The sequence below is a fragment of the Lonchura striata genome, chromosome 17 (assembly GCF_046129695.1).
Source record: "Lonchura striata isolate bLonStr1 chromosome 17, bLonStr1.mat, whole genome shotgun sequence".
NCBI classification, from domain to species: Eukaryota; Metazoa; Chordata; class Aves; order Passeriformes; family Estrildidae; genus Lonchura; species Lonchura striata.
The window spans coordinates 466,510-489,317 of NC_134619.1; the positions used below are offsets into that span (position 1 = coordinate 466,510).

General features: G+C 39.2%; 1 protein-coding gene across 1 annotated transcript in view; it reads right to left on the bottom strand.

Annotated features, from left to right (window-relative positions):
• PREX1 (phosphatidylinositol-3,4,5-trisphosphate dependent Rac exchange factor 1) overlaps positions 1–22,808 on the bottom strand; it is a 110,740-nt gene that overhangs the window by 28,481 nt on the left and 59,451 nt on the right. Inside the window, exons 6-17 of the mRNA XM_031506556.2 lie at positions 16,665–16,826; positions 16,134–16,267; positions 14,711–14,826; positions 13,609–13,758; positions 11,500–11,647; positions 11,131–11,231; positions 9,972–10,075; positions 9,229–9,278; positions 6,537–6,612; positions 4,203–4,275; positions 2,798–2,940; positions 472–564 (exon numbers count right to left, since the gene is read on the bottom strand). Of these exons, the coding sequence (XP_031362416.2) occupies positions 472–564; positions 2,798–2,940; positions 4,203–4,275; positions 6,537–6,612; positions 9,229–9,278; positions 9,972–10,075; positions 11,131–11,231; positions 11,500–11,647; positions 13,609–13,758; positions 14,711–14,826; positions 16,134–16,267; positions 16,665–16,826 (1,350 nt within the window). The remainder of the gene's footprint in view (positions 1–471; positions 565–2,797; positions 2,941–4,202; positions 4,276–6,536; positions 6,613–9,228; positions 9,279–9,971; positions 10,076–11,130; positions 11,232–11,499; positions 11,648–13,608; positions 13,759–14,710; positions 14,827–16,133; positions 16,268–16,664; positions 16,827–22,808) is intronic.

Here is a 22,808-nt window from a genome sequence, read left to right on the forward strand (position 1 = left end):
ATCATAAGACATTTTGGGCCATCTATATGCTTCAAAGAAACAAAGCACATATATTCTGTAGAACTCCTAAAAAATACCATGGAGAGAAATGACTGCATGCTTCTTAAGGGGAAAATAGATATCTAAAAGTACAGCTTTCATTCAAATAAATCTGTTTCCCCATTAAACATCTTTGCTATCTCAAAAGAGTGTTACTTTCCCTCCTTCCTTAAATGAAAGTTGCTAAGGAACCTGAGGTAAGCTACCATCACACACATACAGCTCTCATCCTATCTCTTAACAATAATTCAAGTCCCCCAGTAATGCCAAAATACTTATCAATTTACAGAAACAGTTTATTACCAGGAATTGTAGAAGACAGCCATCTTCTATTAGCTGCCTTTAAAGGAAACAGATTTTTAAAGGATGGTTTGTAACTTTTCTAAGTATTGAAACATTCTTAGATACCCAAATATGAATGTGAGGTCCTACCTCGGCAGAGGACTCTCGTCGAACTGACTTCACCACAATTGCTTTGTTCTTTTCTTCTATGTCAAATCCATAGTCATCCTCTTCTGGTAAAATCTTAAACAGAGCAAATAGTTACACACATTAATGCTTCATAAATATGGAGTTCACAGAAAAGGTGAAGACTGGAGATGAGAAATTAGACTTTTCATGCAAGCCACAACTAATCTGGACTTCTATCTTAAGATGGAAAGGGACTACCAGATCATTTGTTCTGACTGCCTACAAAACATGAGCCATAAAATTTAATCTTAGGTATTTCTGCATTGAGCCCTTAATAAATATTAAAGCAGATTTTCCAGAGCTACTCAGGTATGATCTGCCATCTTTAAGAAGTGAATAATCTATTCCCACCCTTGAGAGTTTTTTCCAATGGTTAATTAACTCTTCTTTTAGAAACTGCAATTGATTTTAACTCCTAGCCCTACATCCTTCAATAGATCTTTCACTTTTGGATTATGGAGTTCATTATTATTCAGTATTTTCCATTGGTGAATGTACTACAGATTGAGTGCAGACATCTGTTTATTTCTCAGAATACATCCCACCGATGTGGTAATGAATGATCTGAGTGCTTCTCAGCTATCAGTTTCACACAAATTGCAGATCTCAGGCCTACCTCTTATAGATCTAACTACACTCTACATGATTCTACTGCATAATGGCAGTCTGATGGCTAAAATTCCATCTAATGAGAGGACAATTCCTGACATCCATAAGTCCTTCCTCTAGAGACAGGCACATAGGCTTTGTGTAAGGGAAAAAACGCCAACTCCATACCCTGTACTCAGTTTGTACCTTACATGGTAGACAGAAGCCTTCATAATTCTTGCTCCTGAATTTCTGCTTCCTCTTGTTTGCACTGAGGTCACATAGACCTGCCTTATATATATTCTTTAAAATAATATAAATCATGACAAATATACATGTCACTCATCCTTTTCTAGTGGTTTATTAACAATAAGTAAAAAGTTTAACAACTCACTTCCCATTACAGAAAAATAAACCAAGCCTAGCCACTGGTAAATGGACAAGTGGAAAATATCTAAGTGATAAATATCTTGCATTTGAGTAAATATTATGTATTTAAGAACCATCTGATGAAACAAGAACAGATTTAAGAAGAAAAATAAAGCTACTCAATCTAGCATGCCATGGGGGAAAACAAATTACTCAGAATAGTTTTCTTGCTTCTGATGATTTTTGCACTATTTTAAAACACTGTTCTTTTTCCTTTAAAGTCAATTCCATCAGATTATAAATGTCCTTTTATGGGAAATCACCTTGGGGGGAAAAAAAAGTCAAGAATCAGAATAATTCTGTCCTGCAGGAGCCATACAGTCAAGTTAAAATAATGTATAGCAAAATATCTGGGGAAAAGTCCTTTTCAGGTGATGTTCACATTAGAGGATGCACAAGAAAGTAGAAAGACTGGATGGTAAGTTTCCCATTCTTGGCTATTTTTAAGTATTTTCAGAAACAATGCTAGTAGTGCTTGTTCAACAAAGGATTTTGGAAAATCAGGTAAATTGCTGGTTAGATTTTTAATGTTGCAAGTGGAATGAATTTCAGCCCAACACAACACATACTTTTATCACTTCATATTTGGGATTGAATAGAAAATTTCCAGACTACTTCTCCTCTCCAATTTGCACTTTACACTTGAAGGGACTATTCAGATTCTTCTGTTGAATTTTGAAGGCATTTGTGAAATAGTCATTCAAAAACCTGGAGGCTTTGATATGCCCAACTTCAGCTGCCAGCAGCTACACAACCTTACCTATCTCTTGCAGTGCAGCCACCATTACTTTGCATGAAGCTCTTTTATTTGCTATTATTTTTAATAGCCTACCTTGCTCTGATCACTGGTATTGCAAATATGAATTGTTTGAAAGCAAAGAACTAAAACATTTTTAAGAAACCCTATGTGCATCAACATTAGGAACTTCCTGTGCTGGAGGCACCCCTTATGAAAAGGCAGGCTATGGATAATATTCCATTTGCAATACCTGGAGAAGGAAATGATTCTCCAGAAAGGGGCCTGCAATGTAAGGATTTCCTGTGCTCCTCGAGTAAGTTATGCAGTCTGCCTAACCAAAACGTCAGAGATATAGAAGTTGGAGATATGCAGCAAAGCAGATCAAGAATTAGTAGCATTTATGCAGTGAAGAAAAAACCTAGCTACACGTGCATTTTCCCATTTTAATTCTACTCTCATTATTCTCCTCTATTATAAAACAATACCATTTTAGCAGAAACAGTAAGGTTTACACATTCACATATTTCTTACCAGAAGATTCTTTCCCAGGATGTTTTCCACAAGCTTGAAGTCATTACGTAATTGCTTGCCCTTGGAACTGGTGCCCTCCATCTCCTCATCAGCATAAAAGCGGAAATATAATGATTCATCCTTAAATTCACTTTTCTCCAGGACTGGAAATTATATATATGAAGTATATACATGCATTTACATGAAGGAAAAAAGAGAAAAACAGAAAGTTAAAGGAAATTCTAAGTATTTCCCCAATCTTTACAGAACACAGACCAGATACATCTCTATCAGTCAGTTCCTCAGCTCTGTATTTTTAAGCCAATTCTGTATTTTAGGACAAGAATTTTCTTCATAATGCATAGTAGCTCATGACATGATGTGAGCTCCCAGGCATGCAGGATTTATATAAAATGTGAAATATCCTTTTGGAAAGAAGATGCTAGTCAAAACCTCACACGCCTTTGCTACATCCAAATGAATATAAAAAAACTATAAAAGGAGCCAAGAGGGGTAAAGGGCTGTTTAAAAGCACATAAGGTGTCCACATAGACTAAGGCTCAACCTTAAAAAAATAATTGAGATGGAAATGAGATCTACAAAATTCTAGAAGGCATGAAAAAATTCTTCATCATCTTGTATTTTCAAATACGAGACCTGGGGCCTTCAAATGAAAGCAGCGAATGATGACGAACTCCTACATTCAACATGCATTTATGCAAAGGTCTTCCTTGACAAAGAATTCAATAAATGCCCAGAACAAACCAAACTCTTTAAAAAATACCACAACTATTCTTACATTACTCTTAACTACTATGGAAGTTCTCCCTAAGTTATTTACAATAATCTGCTCTCAGAAACACTATTCAAAATACAGTGAGCAAATGTTATCTATGACTAAAATTGAAGGTTTCATTTGACAAACTATGTTTACTCTTAGGATTTGTATGTTCTATTTCATATAGCTACAGATCTGATTTGTTTACTTCCCCTGTTTGGGGATGGATGATGTCTAATTTGGGATTTGGCACTTCAGATTTGGATGCCTCAGCACTGAGGATTGTGTTTGTTATCCAAGACACGAGAACTAGGCAATTTTATTTAACAGCTGATATTTTTTGGTGATATTTAAGGAGAGCTCTAGGCTTGTGCATTGTTCACGTGACTCTGGAAGAGATGCAGTGACAAAACATGCTCCTTCTAGCTTGTCTAATCCCTTCAGTGCTTCCCATAACTATCAGCAAATGGCTTCCCTTGGGAAAGCACCAGGCCTAGCCATGTATTAGCTCATGGACTGTGTTCTAGAAGGACCTGCAGGAATGCCTGCAAATTGTGTACACAGCATGTATGACACAGCCTAGAACAGCTAATCTGACTGAAGTAAGAGATCATTTCATTTGCTGGGGGTAGCAAATTGATGCATTACCATGATGCATGAAGCCGTTATTGCAGAGTCCCACGCCCAGTGTGACAGCTTCCTCCCGAGTCTGACAGTCTCCCTAGAAACAGGAGAATAATGTTACACCTCAGATAATTTTCTAAGAAAAATTACTCCCCCTTCCCCACCGCATAGCTTGCAGCTCTGAAATTAGCAGAATGTTCTGTGTAGGGAACAATAGCAAGCCATTAAAACAGGCATCCCATTGCACAAACACTTTTCATTCCTCCAGACAGCATCTCTCCCTCCTACAGGATCAAGGACCAGCACCGGGGAAAGATACCATATTATCTCAATGTAAAGACTTTTTATTTGAAATCAGAATGTTGGACTTTGGGGCCCATTAGTCACAGACAAGAAAACTCCTCCTTTGAAGCTGAGAGATCCCATGCATATTCAGCTCAAGGGAGAAAAAGCTAACTATGTGAACTCTAAAGGTCAAACAGGTTAAAACTACAGTGGCAGTTTGCTTACACAGCAGATTACAAAGGCTTCTGTTTCTCACTACCTGAAGCCTTGAGTGTAGTCATTCAAAACAGATACCAAAGGGACTTGCAAATTTACAGACTTCCCTGAAATGACAGCCTTAAGCTTTACATCTACAAGTCAGTTAAATACAAGAAGTGCCTCATTTTCTTGATATTTCTGCTAATTTGCAGCCACAAGTAAAGACTTTACAAACATGGTTGTACTTTTTAGGCAGACAAGTGAGTTTTAAATAGTGCTGCTAAAAATCAGAAGGCACTACTGGTCTTACAAAGATTGTTAACACTGGCTGGTCCCTTGATAGGAGATGAGCAAAAGGACACAGGGGAACCTGGTGTCTTCTATCTCAGTGAGAGCAGCTGTTCAGCTCATTCCAGCAGGGAGGGCACCTGCTGCTTTGGCAACAAAAGCAATTTTAGTGTATTACTTTCAGGCCTATTTAACAAGAAGCTGTATCCTACACAAGTATTACAGCTTTTCTCCCCTCCATCTGAAGAACTAGATACCCAAAAGCTCTCACAGCAGCTGCAGGGTAGTGTACTGACTTTGTTTTAGGAAAAAAAATAAGTGTTTCAAGCACCCTCTGATCTTTTCAGCAGAACATCAGTCCGACTTCAAATGCTGCTAAGGAGAGCAGTAGTTATTTGCCAAGCAAATGTTGGCAAAGCCCATCACTATGGTGCATCAGCATTATTTAAATACAGGATAGAACAGGATCACCTCTGGCCAATCCACAGCACTACTAGCTTTTGTTAAATTGGCTGAGAGCAGAAAAGACAAACATTTACAAATTAAGAACTAAATACTGTTGTCTTGGTAGAAAAGGCATCAAGGCAGTTCTAAAAGAATTGCATGACCAGGTAATCACACGAGGAAAGGCAAGAAAATAACTTTAAGAAACCAAAAGTTTAGCTTTTACTACAAACTAATTTCAAGTCTTCTCTTATTTTCAACATCCTGTCATGAGACAACACTCAATGTCACAGGGTGTTATTTTATGGGATAAATGGGTAGTTTATTTTACAGAAACTGGCATTTAAAAATCCAATTTATTCTTTCAATTGTAAATAAACAGGAGGAGAAATGCCTTCTAATACTACCATCTTAAACCTTTAGCAGTCTAGGTTTGTTCTAGGCAAAAAAGTCTTTGCACAGGAAGGGTCTAAACTAGAGTTGACTACTCCTGATGATGTTACCTTGGCCTCAAAATTCCCCTAGCAAAACAGCATTCTCTAATTAGAAAATTTAGCTTTAATTCTTTCAGCTCACTAAGTACTTCTAAATGTTACATAGGTATTTTTCCAAATATAATAAAGGGAGCAATGAAAATCTTCAGAAAATAGATCCATCTACAATGATCAATCTTGACAAAATGTGTCTCAACCTTTTCATACAGAAACTAGATGTGAAACTAGATACACTAATTTTGATGTGTTAACTTAGGTTTATTCCATACAGTCTCCCCATTTGAGTCATCAGAATTACAGAAACAGTTTACAGTCAGTACTACAGTGAAGAAGCATGTCCAGAGCACATTACTCTTATTACTACTGCCACCATTACAATTATTATTATTGCTGTCTAGTTTTGGTAATGATGTGATGCCTAAAGCCCTAATCATGGTGGCTGGTTGCCTTGGGATGTGTAAACCCAGACCATGACTGTTTACAGCTCCCTGGGAGGAGAAAAGAAAGCAGATGCACACAGGTAAAAACAGTAAACAAACCACTTTTAAATTTTCCACTGATAAATTGAAAAGGGAAAGTTTTAGGATTATGAAGTGCTTCTTAGCAAAGTTAAGTCTTGGCAAAGAGAGTATCTTAAAACTTTTCTTACCTGTGCAATAAGCCAGTCCACTAGTTTACTTGCAGGGATTACTGATTTGTATGTCTTTAGGTGGTAGTCACGGTCTCTAAGAAAGAGAATTCAGCAAAAAATCAGGACAAAAAGGTATACATTTCTTTTACACTCTAAACCTATATATACTATTGTGACCTACTACTAATAAGCAGCCATCTTTTCTCTGTAGAAAGTTTTAAACTTCTCTAGCAGCTTGAATTAGGAAGCTACTTCAGATGAACACAAAGCAGTGTTACTTAAAATTTCTGTAGATGTTGTTTAGAGCCATCTTCAGGGAGCTCACATTCCCACCAGAGGCAACCAGAAGATTCTTTTCACAGATTTCCTAAGCTGCTGCTGTAACTCAGGTTAGAATACTGCCACCAGCAGTCCCACTAAAACTCACACTTTTCTGGCTGGAAATCATCCAAAATCCATTGATGTCCAGCTTACACCTTTTGGCTCAATACCAGTCCCATCTATAGGCTTCAATAATTCTTCTCTAGCATTTACCTATTAATGTATTCATAGACAGGGACTCTATACATTCCCTATGTGCCTTCTTTTTGTGAGGCTCATGGAATTAGGCAGCTTTTAGTCTATTTTGTCAAGAGAGATTTTCCACACTTGTTCAGATTTCACTTCCTTTAGTAAAACAACACATAATAGCCAGACACAAATATAATATGCAGCATCCTTTTATGGAATTAGATAATTTCAGTCATTGTAAATAAGATGGGCTGTATTTAGTACTTGTAACACAACTAGCACCAGCTCACACTTAGCTCTTGCAAAGAGCAGCACTGTTCCTGCAAGAATGAAAAGGAACCTTATTGTAACTTGATGCTTTTTGCAGTTTTCTTCCATTTCTATTCTCAAAGCAATGGAGATAATTGATGGTTTTAGCATTTTGTGAAATATTTCTAAAGAATTTTGATACAAATACAAGAGGTATATGTGGCTCAGGACATCAGGCTCTAACACCTTTCACCTCCAAGGTGACTGGATTTAATCCAAATTGGAAGATCATAAAAGCCATTTTAAGGCTGTTTACTGGCCCATGTGAAATAAGTTTCATGGTCTTGATCCAGTTTCTAGTTCCACATCACAAAAGCCATTACCACATTTAATTTGCATTAACTGGTTCCCTCTCATTGAGAGTCTCAGTAGAGAGGCCAAATGCTGAATGAGTATGAAGAATTAATTCCTCTCTCACCCTTGGGGTGGTCCTTGTATTTGAAGCTTGAGCTCCACTGGCATGACTGTAGAAAGAAACACAGCCACTGAAGCTGTTTTAGAGTCTGGATGGATCCATGAGGCAGACCAAGACAAAACTTTATTCTTCAGTTCTGTCAAATCAGCCTCTTTCATTAGCACCACACTATCCAATACTGCCTTTTCCCTAAAAATCTAATATCCAAACACCATCTAAAACCCATTCTGCCCAACCCTATTCCTTTTAATAATCATCTACAGATACAAATATGTTGTGACTGACTGTTGTATTTAAATACAGCAGAAATGTCTGCGTGTTTGCAGAATGCAGGGTGTGAGAAATTAGAAAGAAAAGGCGGACTTTCAGAGCTTGGAAAAAAACCAACAAAATATGACAGCATTTCCAGTAATGTGTCCTCAGAAAAAAAGCTTTCCTCATAGCGCTTACATACAATTTTCAACTTGTCTCCCAGCAATGTGCTAAACACAGCACAAATCTGTAGGAGTTTTCTGGGCAGATTTCCCCTCTCACACTGTTATCTTGGGAAAATGTACTTTTGAAATGTCAGCACAATGAATGAAACATTAAAGTATCGAGCACTAAAGAGTAGGGAGTTCCAGATGAAAAGTAACTCTCAAAACTTTCCTAGAGATGCTGACAGTTTTGATAAGGTGCCATCAATCTTGGTCCAAGGCCTAGTGGCATCTCTCAGTGAAAATTCAGCTGTACAACACATGGACAAGAGGTCAGTTTTGTTGAATTTGGGAATCCAACCATCTCCACTAGATGTTTTTTCTCTCTCATCAGTTTTTTGTAAAAAAATTAAGTTCTCCTAAGTGAAAATGCCTAATATTCCATGCAGTTGTAGAGAAACTACAGAGTTCAGGGTGGTTTCCATTATAGGCCAGAAATGTTAATCTGATTTCACAGTAAGGTAAACAACATCTGAAAATCATCTCCTGGCCTCTGGGAAGAATTACCTAACACCTGCAGACTATCTCAATTCTTCAGAAGTTATTTATACAGAGCCAAGTTCTTAAGAATCCACACAAAATTTTCAGGGTTTCTTCAAATTACAGCTTCATCTTTTATTCTGCTTCAGACTGGTTTTTGTTTGTTTAGGGTACTCCAAATGACAGAATCCTAGCACCACACTGGAATCTGTTTACATCACTTCAGCATCTGTTGACATTTTCTGTAACCCAAATAATACAGCAACTACAATCCCCACCGCATGATCTGCCCTGAATCAGAGCCAGCTGCTCACTCTCCCTGAATCCCCAGTTCCAACATCCTCTAGCAGCAGCACTGCAACTGCAGATCTAAGCTGTGGAAATGCAAGGGCAGTAGAAGAACCAAGAAAATTCAGAAAATTATTGCTCATAGTAAGAAACTAGAAAGATTTCAATAGTAACATCACCCTTTTAACAAAGCCAGATAATAAATACAAAGGGATCATGAAGGGGAACTTACTTGACCACTGGAGTATACAGGCAGTGCAGTCGGCAGTACAACCTCACCCCCTGAAGAATGGAAGATGCAGTGTTAGCAGCTTTTGCCTTTTCAAAGAAACACTGACAAGCTAATACTAGCAAAACCTGGACACTGATATCTCTACTCAGCTGGAATTTTTTATTTATTAATATTGATATTCAAAACAGTTCCTTCAGCCTCTCTGTCAAACATTGTTTCTTCTTTCCTGGCTTCCAACAGCCAGAAATCTATTTTTACCTCTAATCACTTCCATTCCAACATTTTGTCCATTAATCCCTCCTCACAATTAACCCTTTAACCAATGTCCATAGGAAAAAAAATGAATTTATTAAAAGGTATGTGGACAAATATGGGATCAACAGAACTCATTTGACAAACAATTATTAGAAACAGTTAAATATTGATCTCTTCTATCCCCCTGAACCAAAACGCCCAGATTTGCAGCAGACATTTTATCACCTACTGTTTAAAAACCTTTTGTTACTTTACTGGGATTCCAATCAGCAGTCTTGGGTGCAGTCATACCTGCATTGTTGTTCATTACTAAACTCTGCTTCCTCTCCCTAATGTGAATGTCCCTTGTGGCATTAGGATGGACAGCTCAATACAACATAGATCAACAGCAATGGCAATCTCCCACATAATAGGTCAATGACATTCAGAGGGAGAGCAAACTTCTTGATGCAAATCCCAAAGTTCCAACTAAGAATGATAATACAAACCTTGGACACAATGTCTTCCAATTCACTTCTTGGCTTGTATGTTCCATCATCATAGCGAAATCTGTACATCACCTGCTCATTCTTAAACTGGTGCTTATCTGAAACTAAAACATCACCATGATAATTTAAATTGCCTTTTGTCCCCACCATGTTCTTTATAGGCCAGTTGGAAAAAATTGGATTTTTAAAATTTTACGTCAGATTCAGTTAATGTAAGTCTTTGGAAATGAAGGGAATTGGGAACATCTAACCTTTCTTGATGAGTTTTGAACAAATTGTTGCAAATTGCCACAATAGTTATACCAGCACTTACAGCCATTTTTGCAGTTGACCCATCTACAGTATTGCTTTGATGTGCATTTTGCAGCTGACTGCACATAAACTCACCTGAACACTGAAATTGGGATATTTACTGTTTAACTAGAGCAGGATTGTGTTGTTCTGTCTGCATAACACAATATGGAAACAAAAGGAAACAACAGAAGAAATCTGAATTGAAACAATGTAATCTAGATAACAACCTTTCAGCAGAAATGCAGGTAGCACAGAAAATTTTCAAACAAGCATACTTCAGTCATGCAGCACTTTTGTACACACTGTCCTACCCTTCTAGAACACCTCATCACAACACTTCAAGGTCATCAGGTGGGTGAGATGAAAAAATACGGACCCTCACTATTTTCAAGAAATACATTCTTGCCAAATGAGCTGGAAACAAAACAAACCCTCCATTATCTCTTTCTTTTGCGATAAGCAGTCTCATTAGAATGACCCATCACCTGTGCCCTGGTCTAAAAGAGCACTGCTCCACTCTTCTCTGGAATGCTGATGTCTCATGTGCAAAGCTGTATTTATGGACTTTAACACATCTTCAAACACACACAGTACAAAGGAATATACACCTGATATACACCCCAACCAAGATGTTGCAAAGAAATCAAGCAACTGCAGACACAAACACTTTCTGCATACCAAACAAGTTCTCTTTTCATGGCATAAATTTACCCACTCATTAATCCCAAAAATCACTAAACATTATGAGTATTTGATGGCTATGACAGCAGAAAGTATTTGAACAGCTTCAGTGAGTTTCCCACCCTTATTTTCAGTTATTATTATTAATGAAATCTGATATCTTTTTATGACATGGCACACTCACCATGATGAATGATTCCATTTTCCAATAGTGCCTGTCCCAGGTTGACCCCTTCCTCTGGTTTGCTTATCTCTCCAATCTCAGTGAGCCAGGACACAAACTCACTGCAAAGGGGAGCAGAACACACACAGTTAGCTCCAAGTGGCACTTGCCTCTGCAAAACAGAGTGAGCTGTCACACTATTCAGCCTGTGTATGGTGTGAAACAAAAATCAATTATTATTTTTTAATAAATCACTACTGTAATGGGGTTTAAGGTCTTTCTAATTAAGCTGCGTCAAAACACATCTGATCTGTGTCACAATGCCATCCCTAGAAATTCTAGAGTCCATTAACTGGCATGAAAGACCTTTTCAATTCAAATACCACTTACTTGCCAAGAAAACACTTGGGAACAGTACTTAATTTTCTTCTCCTATCTTTGATAAGGTTCACTTTCTTGCTCATCATCATTTGGTACAGCTTCTCTCCTTTCTCTGCAATCATGACATATGCATCCCTCTCCATTCCCAGTTTCAAACCTGGAATATAAAGCAGAAATTTCTTCAGATCTTTAATACCAAATAAAATATTTCCTTGAAGTCAAAAGCTGAGGCAAAACAGCAAAAATTGCAGAAATACAAAAATGGATTGATTTATTTTCCATTTAAGGGGGAAATAAGGTATTTTTTTAATATGAGTACAAAACTGTCAGTTTTTCTTCCACATTTTAAAAAGCAGCTTTAAACTTATGGTTATATCATACCACACAAGACAGAATGATTTACATAACATGAAGAAAGTCCAAAGCAAGATGAGCATGGGTCAGGGCAATCCCAAACACAAATACAGGCTGGGAGAAAGTAGAGGAGCCCTGGAGAAAAACACTTATGGGTGCAGGTGGATGAAAAGCTGGACATGACCCAGCCACACAGAAACGCCCCATGGGCTGGCTGATGCCCCGGAGCGGGCAGCAGGGGAGGGGGGGATTCTGCCCCTCTGCTCTGCTCTTGTGGGAGCCCATCTGTGTTCAGTCTGAGGCCCTCAACATAAGAAGGACCTGGAGCTGCTGGAGCCAGTCCAGAGGAGGCCCCAGAGCTGCTCCAGGGCTGGAGCCCCTCTGCTCTGGAGCTAGGCTGGGAGAGCTGGGGGTGCTCACCTGGAGAAGGGAAGGTTCCAGAGAGAGCTCAGAGCCCCTTCCAGGGGCTGAAGGGGCTCCAGGAGAGCTGGAGAGGGACTGGGAACAAGAGATGGAGGGACAGGACACAGGGAATGGCTTCCCACTGCCAGAGGGCAGGGATGGATGGGATATTGGGCAGGAATTGCTCTTTGTAAAAGTGGGGAGGCCCTGGCACAGGGTGCCCAGAGCAGCTGTGGCTGCCCCAGCCCTGAAAGTGTCCAAGGCCAGGTTGGATGGGGCTTGGAGCAACCTTGGATAGAGAAAGATGTCCCCACTCATGGCCTTAAATGGCCTTTAGGGTTGCTTTCAGTCCAAACCACTCAATGATTCTGTGATTCTCAACCTTCTGAAACTGATTTCCTGTGGCAATTAAAATAGCTTCAAGCATAAGACTTACTAAAGGCATTTAAATGCTTGGAAGAGTAGGAGACTTTTTGAATGTTCTATTACTTGAAGTCAGAAATACAAAACTGCTGAAATCAATTTCATATTCGTGAATAAATCAAAACTGGGCAGGCACATTATTTTCTCATCCTTTATTAATTAGCCTATTTACCAATACCTTAAGCTAAAAATAGTGTTTGACAATCATATTATCCATTAAATGAAAGAAATACTTCATGATTTGCAGAATGACTGATATGTGAATATAAAGAACATTTCATGTTCACTTTGTACCAGTTCCCAAGTACATATTTCATGCTAACTTGAAAATTGCTACAGGCAGGGGGATGATCTCTGAAAATAGCAGGTGTCTCTGTTATAACTATCCTCATAGCTGGCATTTTCTGGCCCTGTTCTCTTTATATTTGCAAATTGCTTTAAGAGGATAGCATTCGCAAAAGCTGTTTTGGTGCTGTAGATGCTTTATGTCTTCTAGCCCGAACACATGATTTTCTGGATATGTTACTCTAGAACTTGCAAATCTGGGCAACTCTGGAGTCCAAAAGAGACACAGATTTTAGACAGCTCCAAGACTAGCTTGAGAACAGGTAGCCTGAAGTAGTTCTCTACTTCCATGCCTAATTTTAGCAGAGATTGACATTAGGCAGAATTTAAGTGATCGGTGTAAAGCTAGAAAAAAGGAGAACTGAATTTTTTGGGAAGAGGAGTTCATCCTAACTGCCTTATGGTAAGACACTGCAAAGAATCAAGAATATTCTGAGACCTCAGAGCTGTTTCCTAGCTTTTGGAAAACATTAAGGTCAGATTTTCATTTTCTCCATGGAGGAAAACATGCAACCTTTTTTCTTTCTCTCAAATACATGTATATGCACATACATTTGTCCTACAAGTGCAGTACAAAAAACATCATCCACTTACTCTCTCTCTGCTCCCTTTCCCTGATTATAGCATCCAGCCACTTCTGTTTATCCTCAGCAGTCTTGGCCATACAGACAAACCACTTGTTTTTGGCTGTGTTGTGAATCTTCCAGCCATTTGTCACTGTATAGCCGTTGCTGTGGTAATCTGCTGCAAAAGACCCAAGCACAAGCATACGGTGAGCAGGAAGCCTGCTCCTTTAACCAAACCAGTGTGGGACACTTTCAGTAAAATCATCATCTTTGAAGACCTTGATTCCTGAGGTGTTCCTTACTGACTGCCCATGGAACCAGCTATACTTACCACTCTGGAAATACAAGTATCAACAGGCTGTTCAAACTGACTGAATGCTTCAGTCCTAAGAGTGACACTTGCTGATTTCACTCAGAAGAAGGACTAAAGTCTTTTAAATACAAGGCCATCAGTGGAAGAGTCTATGTTTGCTCAGGGTATTTGTTCTGAATTTTCTGGGGACATGCTATCTTCCTGCACTGCAAGAATTTCAGTCCCCACAACGTGGAAACCCTTTATGTGTCGACTGTTTAAAGGACATAATAGTACTTCCTGGCTTGTTACAATAGGGGCAGCAGTGGTGTGGCCTTTGTGGATGGAATCAGAAACCCACCCAGTCTTCCTTGGCTGTGTCAGGATACAAAGATCATAACAGAACTGCCATTCCCATATTTTGCTCATGGTCACATCCCATGCTACTAATTTGGATACTAAGACTAGTATTTAGAAGTATTCTAGATGAGAAGAAGATCAAGAATTTCTGTTATGTTAGCTTTAATGGCTAAAGATGAAAAAAAAAACCAACATGGTAAGAATAATTTTTTTTATTAAATTAACTTGGATTAGGATCTAAACCAGACAAGCTTCTGGGAACACATACTCTTAATAAAGTCATTTCAGAAGGAAGGACTAGTGCCTGAAAGCATTTCCAGTCTATCAACCACATAAGTTGGTCCAATAATGAAGGTGGCTACAAGTTTTATAAATTGCTTCAGATTTCACTAAAGGAGATGGACAAGTGCTTTTGCACCACCTTCCAACACAAGATCTGAATTTGCTGTGCTTTTAAAAGCAATATTTAGTCATTTACCTGTTCCATCTTCCACATTCTCTACTTCCATGACCTCTGTATTTATTCGGCCCCTGAAGATATAAAGGGACCCGTTGATTGACTTTGTCCTTTTAGATGCTTTTTTCCCAGTAACTCTGCAATTGGGATGAAGACTGTTACAACACATAAGCAAACAGTCTAACATATATATGAATAAATCAATCTGAGATATGATTATTAAAGGAGGATTCCAATATAGTGGTATTTGACCACACCTCTGGTGTTAAATAATTGGAATACTCATTCAGATTTCCAAGATAGGTGTATACCAGTGTTAGTATAGCAATAACAGCTTTGTTTTGCCAGATTATGTGAAGATGTAGGTGGCTTCAAGATTTACATTCTTGATGACTGACTGAAATACATGTCCATGAACAGCACATGGCCCTGGGATGACAACTGCAATCACCTGACAACATTACATTTGACTCCTCTTTTTGCCTAAAGCTGTGATCATTTTGTGGTAGGCACCATACTTCAAATATGAAATGAACTATGTAAAGAGGCCACTGTCACACGGCCTGCCACATGTGTTACATGTTGTTGTAGGGAAAATTCTGCTGAGGCAACTTTGCACCCAAGTTTACATCCTCATCCATAAGCTTTATAGTGCCTCTGTTGAATTTAGGAAAGCACTTTTCATTACTAGTCATGTTTTGATTTTTATGGCTAAAATAGATTTAAAACTACCCAAGTGACACCTGTTGTGCTCTACTATCCAAAAATAACCCTGGGGTTGTAAAGGTGAAAAGCTCAGGAACTGAAATACCATATAATTGCTGCAGAAGCAAGTTGCCTTCCACTCTGCCAATGCTATTTTAATTACAAGCAGCAGGTGTTAATAATACTTAAGGTTTATCAGGTGGGATGATGTAAAAAAAATTACCAGGATAAGAAAGGAAGACAATAAGCAGAGCACATGGGCTGTAAATGCTGACAGCAACAGCCAAATCTTCATCTCTTTTTCACTCCCCTGGGCTCTGCATCTATTTTATGTTTGCTTAGTCTTCCACTTTCCCCTGTCTTGGCTTTTTATCACTTTCCACATCACCATCTTAAGCTTAGCATAACTTCACAATGTAAGTTGGCACCTTCACATAATTCCTGGAGACGCAGCTGCCCTCAGAAGCTTTTTGTCTGTAAGAACGCACCCTGAACTTTAGCTGCACTGTTTTAACTCCTCTTTGGACTGCACACTTCTCAGAGGGGCACTCCGATACTGCCTGGAATATTTGTCCTACTTCTCTCTCCTATTGCCTAAGTAATAGGAATAGTCAAGAACAGAGGAAACTTTCACCTGTGACTCAGCCCCACAGAGAATACAGTGAATGATCAGTAATTGATCACAGCTTCCACATACAAATCTTCTGAATGGTAAAACTGAAAATACAGAGGGACTCACCTGGATTTTCTCTTGCAGTAGACCAAGAGATTATCAAATAGAAAGAACATTCTCTCCTGGATGTTTCCTGCTGAGATTTTTAATAAAGTCCCTTGCTGCAAGAGCTGTGTGCAAATATCTGTCAGATTTGACCCCTGAAACATAAAAAAAGAGAGATTACCTTTCCTTTATGAGTGCACAATTAAGGTCTTTTACAAACATGCCCTTATTTTATCTGCCATTAAACTGTGAAATAACTGATACACTCATAAGTTTTTCACCCTTTCAAGTGAGATCTGCCCATTAGAAATGTCAGTTCCATTCTAGATCTAACATCCTCCTTTCTTCAATAATTTGCTTGTTCTGCTACAATTTAGCACCAGCCTGCACACACAAAATACTAATTAAATTCTAAATTCCTCTGAGTGATGCTGCCCACACCTTCAAGAGTTTACATGTCACAAGAGAAACAAATAAATCCCTGTACACAACATGAGTCATTAAACTGTGCCGTTAACAGCCTCCAGGGAGCTTGCTGGTCCTGCATCCTACCTCCCATCCTTCAATGTGGGACTGCAACTGTTCAAGGGCTTCCAGTTTCTCCATCTGTCTCTTGGTCTCATTGATATTTGTACAGACTGTCTTCATTGCCTGCAGTGCATTCTGGACAGCTGGGTGATCAGGATGCTTAGAGGGAGTCCTCTTAGCTAATTCCTTTTAAAAAAAAAGAGAAAACATGGAAAATGAGAAGTGATTTATGGAGATGTATGAGCATTAGCAGGCAATCCTGCAGGAAAATACCAGAACCATTGCAAAACTAAAGAGAATTTTACTGCAGATGCTGTTCTCTATTCTTCATGTGTACAGGGTTAATAGAATATGAATGCTGTTAAATAAATGACGCAATTGCTCATATTAAATATGCTACATTAAGAGAGCTCAAGACAAGTAAGTTTTGCTGTGTCAGATGTGGCTATTTTGTATGTCCAGAAGGCTGGGAGATGTGTCCTGACATTGTGACAAACAGAACCTCTTCTCTGAATGAGTCTGTAAGAGCCTCTGCTTGTGTCAAAGCACAACAGCCCAGTTAAGCCCTGTCCACTGAAAGACAGCAGAGGCAAAACTCAGAACCTGGCAATATTACTGAGTTTGGCAAAAGGGGCAACCACTGTCAACTCATAATTAATCTTTTTTTTTTAGACCAATAGTATTTCATAGTCAGCCACAATTGAATAAGAATACATTAAAGAAATCTAAAATATGGCTGGTAATTTAACCTTGATACAGAATATGGTATTTAAGACTGAAATACTTAACTTTCTCACTATCTTTCACCCCAATATGTTATTTGATTGTTTTAAAGTCCTGTGCTGCTGAATTGCATCATTCTGCAAGAGATACAAGAATGAATTTGGATACAGCCAGAAAGCCTGCCCAGTACTGTGATCTGAATGGAGCTAGATTGTTTCCACCCATCTGTGATTTACAGAGTAACAGATGCACAGGAAAAGGAGGCTCACTGCTACAAATGTCAGTTGATATCAAATGAAATTTCCTGTGCAAGTCTTTACTTTTGCTGAAAGTGAGGCCAAGAAAAGTAATTGTTCAAAAAGCAAAGGCAGGAGACAGGTGTTACGCTTTGGTATCACTCTGCGACTTAACACAGATTACTCTCACTAAAAATCAGTGAAGTTCTGCAGCTCCAGTGTCACCCATGCTGCACTGGGAACAGGGATGTACACATTAGCACTGTCTAAACATCCCATTCAAAAATATCCCCAAAGCACAGAGAAAGATCTCTTCATTCACAGCATGCCCTGCTGCAACAAACAGCATCTTCCCATGCCAGTCGCACCCCGGGCAGGGGAGAAGGCTGGGAACTGGCTGGGACTGGCACTCGCCCCTCCACAGCCTTTGTCCAAGGCAAAGCCGTGCTATCCTGACACTGCCACTTCCCAGAAGAGCAGAGCCTGGTACTTCTGAAACACAGGGAGAGAGCTCTGGGTACTTATTTCTTTTAATGACACATTTATGATGTGTAAACTGTAAGAGCATTTGACAACATTTTAAAAGGCAGCTGAAAGACAGCCCAAATGGCAATACCTGGGTAAGCCTTGTCCTCCACAAAGCCCACAGACATTGCTGTCTGGAATTGTTATCTCCTGTATTGCAACTTGTATGCTAATAGAGTCAGGAAATAAGACTGCTGCCAGTTGTAGAAAACTACTTATTGCCACGGGTTTCTTATAATAGTTCATAAAAGACACTTTATTTCTTTTTTTTTTTTTTTAAGAAATCTCTGACATCCCTTCCCTTGTCCTCCCTCATTACACAAAATTGACTGTGCACTTCAAACTGACAGCAAACACACTTTGCAGCTGAAAGTTACATATTCCTTCATTTGAGGAAATCCTTCCTCCTATCTTTATTCCCCTGAGGACACTCAGACATGGCTTAACAAGGGATGCTGACACTGTGCACAGACTGGTGCAGATCCCTGCTGCCAGGCTGCCCTGCTCTACACCACAGCTCTGGGCACGCACTGACCTGGCTTCAGAGCAGACCCTCACTGGTCTGCTGAGCAGCACAGCTTCAAAGAGATACCAAAAGGCAATATACTCCTTTGTTTATCAGTTCAAAAAGCTAAGTTAATCAACAGTTCAGCTCCAAATAGCCTTAAAAAAAGAAAAAAAAAAAAAAAGCAACAAAAACCCAAACTCCTTTTCTGTAAGCATACATGTTCCTGGGAGTTTTATATTTGCATTTTACAGTTTGTAATATTTGCCTGTACTAACCAGAAAATAAATGATACATCAGACTTCCTGTGTGTACCTGCACATCACAATAGTTTTTTTTTTTTATTCTGCATATTGTTAAAACTTATAATTTATGTCAATTTCTCTGCAAGGTAAACACTTGACAAGCAATGGTGGATCAGATAAAATAGATTAGCTTCAATATGCCACTGAACCTACAACATATGCTAATTTAGAATGCAATAAAAACATGTTTCTGGTTTTATAAATAGCAGTTATTTGTGATTATATATATGTGTGGAAGACAAAAGTATGATTTATAAATTGACAGCACTTCTTAGAGCTCTTTAGGGGATAGACAATTTTTAATATTATGCTACAGAGCTGGATTTCAACCACACAATGTCATGAGTCTAAGAGCAACATAACTTTTCTTGGAGGAGGGAAGGGAGGGAGAAAAAGCCAATCCTCCAAAGATAAATATATTCAATTATGGCCAAATAGAAGGTTCTGTTCCTTGAACAGCCATGAGAAGAATAGAGAGATGAGGGAGGCAATAAGGTAAGCTTCCTTCATCCTGTTCTGTATGCACACCAGTGGCTTCCCATCTTTCCCTTTCCAAGTGCAGGCAGCGATTCCTAAAGGCCTGTGTGTGCCTCACTGCTGGGCTTTCCTTTCCAGCGGGTTCTGACTCTGGTGACTCCTCTCTGCATATAGGTTTTTCTGCCCCTCCCAGGGCCAGAAAAACTCTTCTCCATATGCAGCAATACATAATTACTGTCCTAATTGCCCATAGAGTTGTATGCACTCAGATGTTTTTTATGGATCAGAGGTGGAATGTGCATTTCTGGCTTGAGTCTGAGCAAATTGTCAACATATCAGACCTCAGGCAAGGTGCAAGCCCTGTGAGCTCTGGGCTCTCAGGAGCAGTGGGCATGGCTGTCATATGCTGCACATTCCTCCTGCACCAGAGGAAGGAGACAGAAGTGACTGTGCCTAATCCCCACACGATGGTGTGATTAACCCATGATTACCACTGCCCCAGGGTTTGCTTCTTGCTGACAGAAATGCTCTTTATTAAGGGGAAAATACTATTTTTGTTCAGACACTGGTTTACACAACAGCTGCTTCTATTCTTAAGCATGGAGTTGAGACTAGTTAATAGAGTCCCACAATTAGCATGGGTGAGACAGAGATGTCTTCACTCAAACCCCCACGCTGGAAGCATCTGCTTGGCAAGTTCTCCAGCCACCCACTCATGCTGGGCGTCCCTTTACCTCTGCTACCTTCCGTCTTCCCAAAAACCAATGCCGATCAGAGCCAACAGTTTCATTTTGCTTGAGCCTAGTCCAAGCCCCTCTCAGTTAAAAGGAACTAATTTACTGACTGATGAATTCTACACTAGTTTTCTTGCATGCTGTCTGAAGCAGACAAGAACTGCATTGGGGCAAAAATACTAATATTGTTATTTCTCTATTTGTACAGAGATTATTAAATACCATAGCTAAATTTGAGTCCCATCTTTCAAACCACACAAAAGGCTTGCAAATTAGACAGAGAAAAAGCAATAAAAATTATAAAACTCAACCCCACCCCCAACTGCAAAACCCCCCACCCACAATAAAACATCCCACCCTCTCCCCCTTCCTCCCAGGGAAAATTCCCAAACCGAAAAATCCAAACAAAAAACTGTTTACAGTCAGGCACTTCAAAATGCAAATGTCTGTGTCACAAAAACTGGGAAACTATACATAAAATTGAAACGTACTGGCCACCATCATCTGAATCATTGTTCTGTCTCCATCATTTGTTAGTTAAAAAAACTCAAACAGCTTCATCAGAGCATGAGAAAACATAAGGCCACCTGTTGCAGGATGCCGTATTTCATTGGAAATTACTGTGCTTACAGTGGATCAGCACTTGGAGATATTCTAGTGTATTAGTCTTAATTAAGTAACTCAAATCAATTCCATGCCAGATTCTATTGTTCTGAAGAAGAAACACACACACACATATATGTTATTAATAAAAAGTAGTTACAGAATGTAAAATATGTGCCTTACCATACTACTTCAGTTTACTTTCAAACACAAGCAAGTCTGAATTATCTTGTGCATACTAGGTTTATCAAACCCACCTACTCAGCTACACTAAATAGTTACATTAGACAAGGTCATATCAAAGTTACCAGATAATCTGGATGTTCACAAACTCTTGCTAATAACAAAGTAAAAGAGGAAAGTAGGCTAGCTTTGGTCTAAGACTTTTCTCATCACCTGGAATACCATAGTATCCATTTGCCCTGGGAATTAGATAAAGTAAAATCTAATCCCCATGAATAAAAAAGAGCTATTTCAGGAGCCATAACTGAAGTTCAGCAGCAAAGGGAGAGCAAACACTTAATTTGAAGGTTGTGCTATTTTAAAACCTATCTATTTTTTTCCTTGCTTGGAGAACTCCATTTTCCTGGCCAGCACAAACAGAATCTGGCTGTGTTTTCCCTTAAGCATTCTCATGTCTCTGCTCTGGTAATTTCATGCTAGCAACTAAGTCTTCAATGGGACACAACTTATTTGCTATGAATTCACTACCTTTGAGAATCAGAATCAACCCCACTTTATAATGGTCACTGCTATTTTCTGAGCTGAAAAACACCTAGTGTTATTGTATTATCTCATTGACTAAGGTAGATTTGTTACCTACTGAAAACCTAATTCCTCTTTGTTTTTTCTTAAAACTTTTATTTCCTGTCCAGGAAGTTTCAATTAGTGTGTGATCTTTATCATCCTGTATACAAGAAGAAATCCATAGCAAAATGGAATGGAGTCCCACAAGATGCTCAGTCACGGCCCCTCCCTGCAAGGCTGTTTGTTCAATAGGTACACGTGGGTCTGGTCAGCTACCCCAGAGCCAAGGGTAGGAACAGGGAGGGCAAATTCATATTTACCCCACTATAGTTTGAAAGCAAGAAACTCTGTTTTGGTCTTCATCTTGGTGGTATTGGCTTTGGCTTTCAAAGAAAGGATGTTTGGTTCCCAGGAGTTTTGACATACATTCATCACAGAATTCTTACTTTCTTCCACAGTTTGTAAAAGGACCTTTCTTTCAAAATATGAGGGAAAGTATTTGTGGTTTTTTTCTAATTACTTTTCTTTTAGTAAACACAGTGTGACTCTGGCTGAGGAAGAGCTCGACATCATGGAAGATTGATGGCTGCTAGCCACAGAGTACCTACCAAGCCACTGGGGGATGCCAGCTCTCCCAGAAACTGCTTTCTTTTTTCCCCTCTTCTTGTCCCCACCAGGCAGGTGACCCAGCCCGGAGCAGAAAAGATGAGAGTCAAGTTAGCTCTTTTCATGTACTTTACACTTTATCTTCTATGGGAAGAATACTAGCAAGGGGGAAAATTAGTGCCACATACCATAGTCATTTCTGGATTGACACTGCCCATTGGGAACTCATCTGAGACAACCAAAGAGTTTTCAAACAAGCTGCCAAACAGCTGTCAGAAGATTTATCATTGCTGACCTGCTCACCATCAAACTAGAGACCTTGTAATGAAAAACATATCCCATTAAGAGTCCCCAGAGCCATCCAGTCCCTCACAACACAGGCAAAATTCTAGCTAAACACAGCTTTACAGGAAGTGGCTGAAACAGCCTGCACAAGCCTTAATAAGCATCTGAAAGCACTGAAGTCAAAAAGCTTGGTTAGTCAGTAAGTCACCCTGTCTGCTCTACCCATAACAGGATTTAGCAGACTGCCAGCATCAGTCAGCTTTTTGCCTGTACCCATAAAAAGCCATTTTCTTCAGAGAAGATCCAACTTTGAGAAGTCTAAATCAGGGAAGCAATAGTGGCAACAAAAGTCAGGGCTAAAAAATTGCAGAATCACTCCAAGAATAAAACAATCATCTGCAGAAATACTTTCTCTGGTTTAC